General features: G+C 42.1%; 1 protein-coding gene across 1 annotated transcript in view; it reads left to right on the top strand.

The window, feature by feature from the left end:
* The window catches only part of LOC121871627 (protein unc-119 homolog B-like), a 107,837-nt gene that overhangs the window by 30,652 nt on the left and 64,430 nt on the right, over positions 1-12,755 (top strand). The window contains exon 2 of the mRNA XM_042374065.1: positions 2,485-2,562. Coding sequence (XP_042229999.1) covers positions 2,485-2,562 — 78 coding nt within the window. The remainder of the gene's footprint in view (positions 1-2,484; positions 2,563-12,755) is intronic.

The following is a 12,755-nucleotide window of genomic DNA, read 5'->3' as shown; positions in this document are numbered from 1 at the left end:
AAAAATATACACCTCTGAGTAGGAAGTAAAGAGAGCAGTGGGAGTGTGGGGGTGAGAGGGGGATGAGGGGAGGGTGAGGTGAGGAGAGGGGAGAGGGAGGTGAGGAGTGAGGTGAGGAGAGGGGGAGGTGAGGTGAGAGTGAGGTGAGGAGAGAAGAAAGTGAGGTAAGGAGAAGTGGTATGACAACTCGCAAACACCAGAAGGAAACCAAACCTCCTGTAGGGTAACAAATGCAAGACAAAAGAAAGAAAAAACAGGAACAAGGAAGAATAAATCCAGTATGTAATGAAGAGAGGAACACCTGAACACCTTAGAACTGGACATTAAAAGAGGAAAGAATATTTTGCTAGACTGCAGATTGTGAGGGAGGGGGAGGAAGGTCAAGTGGTTGCTGGAAGGGGGACCAGTGATATCCAGATGGAAGAGGAGGAGGTGAAGAGGTTGATTGCCTGAATGGTAAGAGGGAGGAAGACTTGTGGATCATCGTGGATAGTAGGTACTGTAATGAGGTGGTGAAGGTGTTGGGGTGGACGAGGGGTGATGGTGTGATTGTTGTTATCTGTGCAGAGGAATGTGGAGAGGGGCAACAAATACCTGAGAGCAGAATACAGACACAAGTTATTAGTACCTTAGGCAGAGGAAGATATCTAAAAGAAAAAATGATGAGAACGATGGAGGAGATACTTGAAACAGCAACAACTATACGGACATTCACAATTAGAAGTGAGAATTATCCTACAACATGGTTCAGTGTGATGGATGTACCGAGTGTTTGTGGGAGCTCATGATTGTGGATGATCTTACCACAACAGCAGACAGAGAGAGAGAGAGGGGCTACAGAAGAGTGTGTTGTAATGACAGAAGAATATTAAAACATCAGGGTTGAATGTTAACGTTAGGAAGACAGGGGTTATGGTGTGTAGCAAGACGATAGGGGTGTGGCCAGTAGTATGGATACGAGGTATGAAGAGCTGTTGCAAATTGACAGGTTTCAAGTAGATTTAGGATGAGTGTGAAGACGGAGCGAGATTGTAAAGTAGAAATGAGAGATAGGATGAGGGCGGAATGGACAAACTGTAATAGGATGTTGCAGGAACTCTATGAACCAGGAGGAAAGTGAAGTGTAAGATAAACAATATACTGTATATAACAATAATCAGACCGGTGTTAATATGTAGAATAGATGTATGAGAAATGAGGAAACGGGAGAAAATGTTAGAGAGATAGAAGTCCTGGATGTTGTGTTGGGAGAAATGAAGATATTAGAGTGAGATTGGCATTTAGAAGTAGTAAGACGGGTTGATGCCGAGAGGGTTTTGGTCATGTGATAAGACGAAGAGAGAGGGAGAGGCGACAGAGACACTGGAGTGAGACAATCAGTGGAAGGGGATCAAGAGAAAGGCAGAAGTTTAACGGTGGAGGGATGTGGCTGAGTGTGGATAATGCTGACAACAGAACATGACTGAGATGGATTTGAGAAGCTGACCCTGACACTAGGAATGAGGAAATGAAGGACTCTATTATGTAAAGTCACTCACAAAAACTATCTGTACTTGGGGTGATCGATGAATTTCAGAATGAACACTACGACTCCTATTGTCTCGGTAGGGTGTCAAAATCTTTCGTCGGTTGTATCATATTTTTTCAATACAATTTTCTATAGATAGGTTTTTTTTGAGTGGCTATACGCATCAACTATTTAGGATAATTACCTAATTAAACATTGAAACTCTGCTGACGTTTTTGGTCACTTAGGGATGAATTTTCATTTTTATTTCTTCGTTAATGAAAGTTATACATACAAGACGTTGTTTACTTGTACTGTCATAACAAACAAACTATATAAGAATCGAATTAGTTAAAGTTAGGTTAGGTTAGGTTCGGTAAGGTCGTTAGGTTAGGTACCGGTAAGTGGGGAGGTAATAGATTAAGTTTAGTTAGGCAAGGTAAGGTCATTATGTTAGGTTTAAGTAAGGTCATTATGTTAGATTAAGTAAGGTCATTATGTTAGATTAACTAAGGTCATTATGTTAGATTAAGTAAGGTCATTATGTCAGGTTAAGTAAGGTCATTATGTTAGATTAATTAAGGTCATTATGTTAGATTAAGTAAGGTCATTAAGTCAGGTTAAGTGACTCATAACCTCCAGTTCAAATTATCCAGCTTGAAATATGTAGAGTCTTTAGGAAAGGAAACGCCTCGGTGAATATATTTAACAACCACACTTGCCAGCTCACCCTCGCGTTTTTTATTTGTTCAGAAAAAAGACCTCGACTGCAAGAGGGGGTTTACCACACACTCGTACCTGCAATTTAACTGTAGTGTGTTTGAAGGTACGTATTTTTATTTGTGTGTCTTGTACTTTCTTCATCATCCATCATCATTATCAATCACTAATATGACATCTTTCTCAGAGGAACGACAAAGATGTGTTATTTTATTTCGTAATTATCGCTTAACACTTTTTTTGTCTGTCTCCTGCAGCGCTGACGGAGGAGGAGGCGCTATCGAGGCCCGTCATCTCACCTGAAGACGTCCTCAGACTCAACAAAATCACAGAAAGTGAGTAAAACTAAAGGTGGTGTGTGGTGTTAGTGGGGGATGTTACTACCTCAAGTTGCTGTCATACGTTCTACTACTGTGTTTGTGTCTGTCTTGTGTTGTAAAGGTAATATCATAGTTAATATACCATGTTATGTTCAAATGCCACAGAGGAATATGCTGCTGTTACCATAAATGACATTTCAAGTGTGAACAGTTAGCATACGTGATGTAGAGGAACAAGCCTGCAGGTAAGGTAAATACCTCCCCGGTCAGTTGTCATGATGAAGCATCGTAAAGTGACAGTGATCTCGGTGAAAATTCTTAAACATGTTGGGGTTGTTTTTCTGTAACGAGGTTGAGAGAAGGATTCTGTTTACATTAGTCTGATGCACTATTTACTCCATTTCCCCCTTTATCTCTGTGGGTTAGTTTAGGGGTGAGACAGGCAGAGGAGTTTTCACATCTTCAGTTTACGGATAATGTAAATTTATTGTACTTTGAAGTTTGGAAATCCGGGTCTAGGTGGACGTTTTTTGTGACAGACCTTGTTCACAACATGTTTATAAGGGGCAAGAGGGTGGAGTGGCAGTAGGAAGTCGACAGGATTTTGGATTTTGGGACGTCTGGTTATACAGCTCAAATTACCTTGCCTCGTCACGCCTCACCTGGACCAGACGGAGGTAACTGGAGTGGCCACGAGGTCATTGCGATAAGTGTTCGTGTTCTGGCAAGACGTAAACAGCTGCTTATGTCAACAATGTTTCCATGCACATACGCATTTACCTCTTACTCATTACAGGCAGACGTCAACAACTGTTTATGTCAAAGATGTTTACCCGATTTATTCATTATAGGACGGCACAAACGACTGGACAGATCGAGACCCCCAGACCAGGATTTTCAGCGTGGGTTAACAATGGCTGAACTGTCCTCTTAGCGGACTTTGATTTTACTTGAAGATTTCTACTACTCGAAAAATTTGTGGCTAATTTTCTATCTCTGCTTAAATAGTTCGTAAGACATATCTAACAGCAGGCAAATTATTATTATTATTATTATTATTATTATTACACACACACACACACACGCGCGCACACGCACGCACACACACACACACACACGCGCACACACACGCGCACACACACACACGCGCGCACACACACACGCGCGCGCACACACACGCGCACGCGCGCACACACACACACACACACACACACTTTACCTCCCGGCCATAGACCTCCTCGCCAGCATGATGTAACCTTGATAAAAACTTAATGCAGTATTATGTTTACAAGATTTAATTAGACCTCAGCGATGGAGAGCTGAGGAGGAGGAGTGTGTGTAATAACGTCCCTCCTCCTAACAGCGCCTTCGTAGATAATATGATTCTCTACCCCTTATGTTGAAGTGTTCGTTACTTCCTGGTCCACGTAGTAGCAGTAGTGTGTGTGTATGTCCTTTTCTCCCTATGATACCCTACCAAATGTCAGCATCACTGCCAACTCAGTCACTGAAGTCACCAAGGCTCACAACCTTATCTTCTCTGGTGATAGAGGTCAGCACTCTGTCAAGGTCGACGTAAAAGGCCTCCTTAAGGAGGCATTAGCCCAGTCAATATGAATGAACAAATTTTAAGACGATATTAATAAATGCATTATTATTCACTCCTCTCAAATGAATATTATACAGTAGTAGTATACAGTAGTAAAAAAAAATTATTGAAAAAAGATACGATTCATTGCACATGAGTTTTTGGCGAATTTCTGGCAAAATCCCAGATGGCCACGGCCAAAACTGTCAAGAATATAGCCGTGGTCACCAATGCCCAACATTCGACCAAGTTTTCCCTAAGCATGACACCATACCTCGCCACTCTGGCAGACCAGGTGCGTCTTTTTTGCCTCACCCGCTGAGACGCGGCACCTCCCTCCTCTACGCGAGGTGCGTCACCTCCCTCGTCTACGCTAGGTGCGTCACCTCCCTCTACGCTAAGTGCGTCACACACCTTTACGCTAGGTGCGTCACCTCCCTCGTCTACGCTAGGTGCGTCACCTCCCTCTACGCTAAGTGCGTCACACACCTTTACGCTAGGTGCGTCACCTCCCTGCGTCACCTCCCTACCTGCGTCACCTCCCTCCTCTACGCTAAGTGCGTCACCTCCCTCTACGCTAGGTGCGTCACCTCCCTCGTCTACGCTAGGTGCGTCACCTCCCTCTACGCTAAGTGCGTCACACACCTTTACGCTAGGTGCGTCACCTCCCTCTACGCTAAGTGCGTCACACACCTTTACGCTAGGTGCGTCACCTCCCTCTACGCTAGGTGCGTCACCTCCCTCCTCTACGCTAGGTGCGTCACCTCCCTCCTCTAAGGCAGGTGCGTCACCTCCCACGAAGGGTTTTAGATACCTAACGCCGTCGGGCACCATCGAGCTGCTGGTGTCCACCCGCCCAGCGCTGCTGGCCTCAAAGGACCACAGCTTCCGAGATGTCCACATGTGCAAAAAGATGATCTCCTGGCGGGACAACCTCTCCAGGGACACCACACACAGGTCGCCCCCCTGCACCAGGACCACCATCGTGGTATAGATTAAACATATAAAAAATTTTGACATTTTTATTATTTTTAAATAATTTGTTTTATTCTTAGTAAATATTATTGTTTAATACTGACAGATGGAGGACCAAGTGGGATGGTTTCCTCAAAGGTGTGACAGTTGACCTAGTGTGTGGGTGTAGTCCTAGTGCGTGTTGCTAACTTATATCTGTCTGTCTGTCTCTTACATCGTGAAGGATCCAACACGACTCGGGTGGTCCGTCAGTGTTGATGTTCTTTTGTTTTGTTTACTTCTGGTCACTATTGCCTCCCTGTTGTTGTTTATTTATTTATTTATTTTATTTTTTTTACAGGGATCACTCCACCCGGGAACAGGTTACTGACCTACATCAGGGCCTGGGAGGTGAAAATGTAATAATAATAATAATAATAAAAATAATAATAATATAATAATAATAATAATAATAATAATAGTAAGGAAATACAAAAGTGAAAAAAAAGATCAAAAGTGTGAAACAATATACAGTATGTATACCTCTATTTAAAGGAATGTATATAAAGAGAGGAAAGTCCGTTATATCGCGGGTTCGTTATATATGAAACCTCCCTCTAACGGATTATATGGAGAGTACAGTCCGTTATATAAAGGTTCCAAATTGAGAGGAACTTTTACCGGTGTACGAATTTATTTAACCCCATGTACTGTACTTACCAGTGTGTGTGTGTGTGTGTGTGTGTGCTGCGGGGTATTGATACAGTTTATTTAGCCAGAAGAACACAGATAGAGTCGATTAAAGATGATAATATAACATGACTGAGCCAGTTGAGAACCTGAGCTCTCTTGCAGGCACCTGATACATTTATCTCGAGTAAGTATTATGTAACATTTAGTATCATCTGGAATAGTACACATAGCATGGTGGTAATAAGAACATATCAGAATCAGGGTTGCCAGATGTACGACAAGATTCACGGCCAATGTCACGCCATCTCACGGCCAAATAGGCCAAAATTCGGCCAAAACTTTTTGGATGGGAAGCACAAGGCTATTTTTGCAATCCACACAAAATAAAAGTATCCACCTGAAATGTCGTAATAAGACCACATTTTCACTTAGAATTGAGAGCCCAATAATTACATAAACATAATATCAATAATCTACTGATCACCAGACAACCACACACCTGCTGTACTAACACCCAGACAACCACACACCTGCGAAAACACACACACACACACACACACTATCTATCTATCTATCTAACTATCTATCTATTCAAACGTGTTATGAAATCTGACGAGGACTCGGCAAAACTACAGGAAGATCTAAAAAAAATTTTCGAATGGTCTGAAAAATGGCAGATGAAATTCAACGTCGACAAATGTAAAGTACTCAGTATAGGAGATGTAAACAGGGAAACCAGATACCAGATGAACAACGATGCCATTGAGAAATCCGACTGCGAGAGAGATTTAGGAGTAATGATAAGTAGGAACCTTAAGCCAAGTAAACAATGTGTTTTTGCTCGTAACAAGGCTAATAAAGTACTTGGGTTCATACAAAGGAGTGTTAGTTACAAGACTAGCGAGGTCATCCTAAAACTGTCTTGCTCTTGTGAGACCACACCTGGATTACGCAGTTCAGTTCTGGTCACCGTATTACAGAATGGATATAGAATCCTTGGAAAGAATTCAGAGGAGAATGACAAGACTAATCCCGGGCATTAGGAACCTTGAGTATAGAGACAGGTTAAAGCATCTTAATTTGCACTCCCTTGAGAGACGTAGAGCGAGGGCGACCTGATAGAGGTGTATAAGTGGAAGGCAGGGCTAAACAAAGGGGACATTACAAAGGTACTCAAACTATCAACCAGGAGCGAACTCGTAACAATGGTTTTAAATTAGACAAATTTAGATTTAGGCGTGAAATAGGTAAACACTGGTTTGGAAACAGAGTAGTGGATGAATGGAACAAGTTACCAAATATCATCATTAACTCGAATACGCTGAATTGCTTCAAACATAGGTTGGATGCTTATATGAGCAATAGGGGTTGGGTGTAAACGGGACTGCCCAGTATGGGCCAATAGGCCCGCTGCAGTTTCCTCCATTCTTATGTTCTTATGTTCTTAAAACGAGCAACTAAACCTACAACAACCTTATCTAACCTTACCAATCCATACCTTCCTTACGATCACTGGAATATAGTTTTGTTGTGGTTTGGTTGGTTCGTGTCGCCTGCCGTCAGAAATGATTGATCACCATAGAGACTCAGTGAGCGTCAACACAACAGTGGGTCACTCACTACCCTTGCCGACGATGGACAACCTAAACTCAAATATAAATCATCATCTGTTGAGTGACATACTGAAACTCTGTAAATGTCAAGTTGGGTCGAGTACTGTCAAATTTTTACCCATGATAATTTATTAATTGAACAACAACAAGTACTGTATATTATGGCACTGAAAAAAGCTATTTATTTAGAAAAGAAACTTAGCCATTGTTAAGTAATATTCCGAACTCTATCAGTGTGTAAAGCTTTTGTCAGAAATAAAACACGTATGGAGTCGCATTGTTGGACCTTCAATGGTACGTACTTCCCCAGCTAACAGTTCTCACAGGTAGGTATTGTATTTATCTTAAGAGGAACTTGAGTTTTATATATATATATATTTTTTAAGACATTGTGACACGGTGTCTGGCGCAGCAGCTGAGTCACACTGACGAGTTAGAGTATAATTGTTTGGTGTAAGTTGGTCTCATAGGGAATAAATGTAAACTGCCGTATGTCTGTGTCTGTCTATCAGTGTCTGTTTGCCACTTTGTCTGTCTCAGTCTCTTATGTCTGCATGTCTATCTGTTAATTATATATATATATATATATATATATATATATATATATATATATATATATATATATATATATATATATATGCTGATAACCACAAGGAAAGAAGAAAACACGAAGTTCCCAAGCGCTTTCGTGTAATTCACATCTTCAGACTAAAGAGAAGTACAAAACAAGGTGTATATATACAGAGGAGGGTGAGATCAGGTCCACAATGGTCAGGTATTAGGTAATGACCCTACTAATCTTTAAAAAGCACCGCAACGGTCGGTAGTCAGGTCAGTGGGTAAGGTGACCCAACCTTCTCACCTGGTTACAAATCTTCTTAATTACAAAATTGTCCAGTTTGTACATGCCATTAATGATAACCACAAGGAAAGAAGAAAACATATACCTGGATCACGCGCAACTACAGTGATTTACTTGCGCATATATATATATATATATATATATATATATATATATATATATATATATATATATATATATATATATATATATATATATATATATATATATATATATATATAATTTTTTTTCTCTGCCTTGCCTGTTTGTCTGCCCCACTGTCTCTCTGTCCTTCTCTTACTTTCGCTCAGGAATTAGACCGTCGTAAAGCGAGTGTGTTAAAGGTAGGAAAATACTGTCTGCTCTTCAAGTGTGTGTGTGTGACAAAAAAGAATGGGAAATGCTTAGTCTGTCTCGCTGGCTGGTTGAACAATCTCTCTCTCTCTCTCTCTCTCTCTCTCTAAGCCAGTGATGTGATGTAATTAACTTCCCCGTGATAAAGAGACGCTGTGAGGGTCATTGATGGTGGTGGAGTAATTGTTGTTCATGGTGGCGGTGGTGGTGGTGATAGTAGTAGTAGTGGTGGTGCTAGTGGTAGTAGTAGTAGGTCTGGATGCAAACGGATGGAGAGTCATCCTCAGCACTAACAAGTTTGGCCCCGCAGCAAGTGATCTCTGTACGGCCATTGCCGTCCTTGCAAGAAAGCTGGCATCCTCATGCTGCCATCACCTTCATGCTCTGACGGCCTGCCGCCTCATTCCCCTGGATAAGAATCCAGGATGTAGGCCAATAGGAGTGGGGAAGTGCTGAGGCGAATCATCGGAAAATGCATAATGGAGGTGGTAAAGGACGATGTCAGGGCAGCAGCAGGGAACCTGCAAGTTTGTGCCAGCCAACAAGCTGGTGGGGAGGCGGCCATTCACGCCATGAGAACGATATTTGAGCAACGTGATTGTGAAGCCGTTCTCCTGGTCGACGCTTCAAACGCATTCAACATACTTAACCGCAAGGCCGCACTGCACAACATCAAGATCAAGTGTCCAAGCTTTGCAATATACGTTGAAAACTCCTATAGGAATCCATCAAACCTTTATATAGTAAACAACAAGGCCCTAAGAGGTGATACCATCTAACAGTCAACCGAGGGAACAACACAGGGGGACCCTGTTGTAATGGCAATGTATGCAATAGGCCTATCAGTGCTCCAACAAGAAATAAAATTTGAAACAACTGGGGTCAAACAAGTGGCGTATGCTGACGACCTTACAGGAGCAGGAAAAGTGGATGGCATCAAAAAGTGGTGGGACTTGGTAACATTGCGAGGTCCACAAATAGGCTACCACCCAAACGCCAGCAAGTCCTTCCTCATCGTGAAGCCAGAACATTATGAACGGGCATTGGGGGTTTTTGGCGGAAGTGAGGTCAAAATAACTAAGGACGGCCAAAGACATCTAGGCGCAGTAATTGGCACTACGGACTTCAAGACCGAGTACGTAGCGGGAAAGGTGAATGAGTGGGTTAGTGAAATCCAAGCTCTGTCTGAGATTGCTAACACAGAGCCACATGCGGCTTTTGCTGCATTCACCCATGGAGTCAAGCATCGTTGGAACTACCTGATGCGGACTATCCCTGATATCGGACCCCTCCTCCACCCTTTGGAAGAAGCAATCAGTGTCAAGTTCATTCCCAAACTAGTGAAACACCCTGACTTAACCCTAGCAGAAAGAACACTTCTTGCACTTCCACCAAGACTGGGAGGGATGGGACTAACTAATCCAGAGGAGATTGCTGACTCTGAACATCAAAATTCACTTAAGCTCACGGCAGCCCTCACTGACCACATAATAGCCCAGAATGCAACAAGGGAAGTGGACACCAGCGAAGTAAATAAGATCCGTAGGTCCATTACAACAGATCGGCAGCACTGCCAAAATGACATGTTGCAGCAACTATTGCTGCAGGCTCCAGAAAATTTGACAAAAAAAAGTAGCTATAGCGCAGGAGGTGGGCGCCTCGAACTGGTTAACTACGTTACCGATCAGGGCAAATGGTTTCAGCCTTAACAAACAAGAATTTACAGATGCCATTGCTCTAAGATACGGTTGGCCAGTAGATGGTTTGCCCTCCCAATGCGTGTGTGGCTCTTCCTATGATGGCGATCACGCCATGGTCTGCAAGAAGGGGGGCTTCATATGCATGAGGCATGACAAGGTAAGGGATCTCACAGCAAATATGTTGAAGGAAATCTGCCGGGACGTCATGGTAGAACCGACCCTCCTTCCACTGGATGGCGAGATCTTCCAACACAGGACTTCAAACACATCTAACGAAGCCCGTGTGGACGTCAGTGCTCGAGGATTCTGGACGCGGGGACAGCGCGCTTTCTTTGACATCAGGATTTTTGATCCCATGGCCGTTTGTCACCGTAACCTAGCTCTCGATGCTGCACATAGGAGGAACGAGAACGACAAGAGAAGGTCATATGGGGAGAGAATTCAAAATGTTGATCAAGGCAGCTTCACTCCTCTAGTGTTCACAACCTCTGGTGGGATGGGCCCAAGTGCAAGATGTTAAAAAAAAAAAAAAAAAAGTAGTAGTGGTGGTGGTGGTGGTGGTGGTGGTAGTAGTAGTAGCTCTCCTGTTCATGTTTTACAGGTGTTCCCATTATTCTACCTGGTGACGTCATGATGTTGCAACCTTTGTAATTAACGCAGCTGAGAGTATCCAAATATTTGTTACCTGTGGGACTTTTACAGTGGAACATATAGTAGTATATCTTCCACAGGTGAGAATAGTTTTGTTTATTATATCATTAAGAGGGAGGATGAAAGCATTGGTGTTTACTGTACCTGTACACCGTGACCAGGTAGAGAAAATGGAAGGACTTTTGATGCTTTAATAACAAATGGGGAACGTTTTCATTAGGTACTTCACCTGTGGATCAAGTTGGGTAATTTACAAAGGTGAGAGTTTACCCGATTGGAGGAATGGAAGGATTTTTTTATAGTTGTAAATTCTGGGAGGTGTTTACAGGTTTACACAGAAGGGTTTCTAGGTTTACACAGGAGAGTTTCCTAGTTTACGCAGGGTAGAGTGATTTACACAATAGGGTGATTTGAATTTTACACAGAGGCAAGTTGCGTATACAGTAGAATTTACAGGTTTACATATGGTAAAATTTACAGATTTACACATGGTAGAATTTACATGTTTACATTTGGTAGAATTTACAGGTTTACACAGGGTAGAATTTTTAGGTTTACACAGGGTAGAGTTTACAAGTTTACACAGTGGAAAATCTACAGGTTACCTCATGATAGAATTAACAAGTTTACACGGAGAAAAGAACGAAAAGTTGAGCCGAAAAAAGGCGAATCTGAGTTGCTATCAGAGTATAAAACTGGTCAGAAAAGGATTTAACCAGAGGTGTAGTAAAAAATGGTCGTCTGGTCTAGGGTCCCATTCTTATATTGTAAAGCGAAAACACAAAAGGTGAAGCCAATGTTTGTGTGGCTATTGTGTACATAACCTGGTGGTGCTCCGTCGGGTTGAATGTGGTGTTTTTTTTTTTATTTCAGTTTTTGGTTAACATAGGACGACACTGGTTTATATTTACAACTTGTCAGACTAGTTACTGGAGTGTTTGGTCTTTTTGTTGATATGATTACAAGTCAGATTACACACACACACACACACACACACACGGCTCTTGTAACATTTTATCTTAAGATGTTTGAGTTCGTATCCCAAATATGCTTACTTATAGGTCGATCTTTGAATGATTACCAAACACCATATTTTTTTTCCTCCAGCCGTTGTTGTAACACCTTTTAGGGCAACCAGATCTCGAGAACAAAAGTACCAAGTGTATATCACTAACACGTGTTTTGGTTCATACCTGAAGGTCAAAGGTTAAGGTTCTTTAATTAAAATATTAGAATGAAGCATCACTAAAACACAGGACACGAGGAACCATATTTTTTGTCGAGTATTTGCTTAGTTGATGACGTCGACCCCATCATTAGTTTGAGCAGCGCAACATTCCTCCTTCAGGTAGTCTCCGCCTCCGTTGTCTCTCTCCCACACCTGTCCCCTGATGTAAGACCTTCCTGATGAGGTATGTAGGAGCTCTGTCTGTTAAGTATTAGTTGAGTTTACTCGGAATAGATGCAAATACAGATAAACAATTCAGCTGCTCTAGGTATGAACTGGAACCGATACTGAGTTTTAGGGGATAAAACCTTCATATATATTCCGACGCTGCTATAAAGTGTTTTTGTCAGTCCTCTCACGTCGATGGTGAAAAAGGATGTAAAAGTTTTGACGATTTCATACAATAGGTGAGAGCGTGAACGTGTCGGCATTTTCCTCACTTTACCAACTCTCTCGTGAGTCGTGGGTGCCCGGACGCTCTCTTTTATATTTTAAATGTAAACGTTCTGAGACACACAGGAAGGTTTAGTCTTATGACAAACAATAAAACAAATATGGAGAAGGTAATGTCTGACACGATGCCCAC

Source organism: Homarus americanus, unplaced genomic scaffold, assembly GCF_018991925.1.
Source record: "Homarus americanus isolate GMGI-L3 unplaced genomic scaffold, GMGI_Hamer_2.0 scaffold51859, whole genome shotgun sequence".
Classification (NCBI taxonomy): Eukaryota; Metazoa; Arthropoda; class Malacostraca; order Decapoda; family Nephropidae; genus Homarus; species Homarus americanus.
This window is presented reverse-complemented; position numbering and strand designations above follow the sequence as displayed.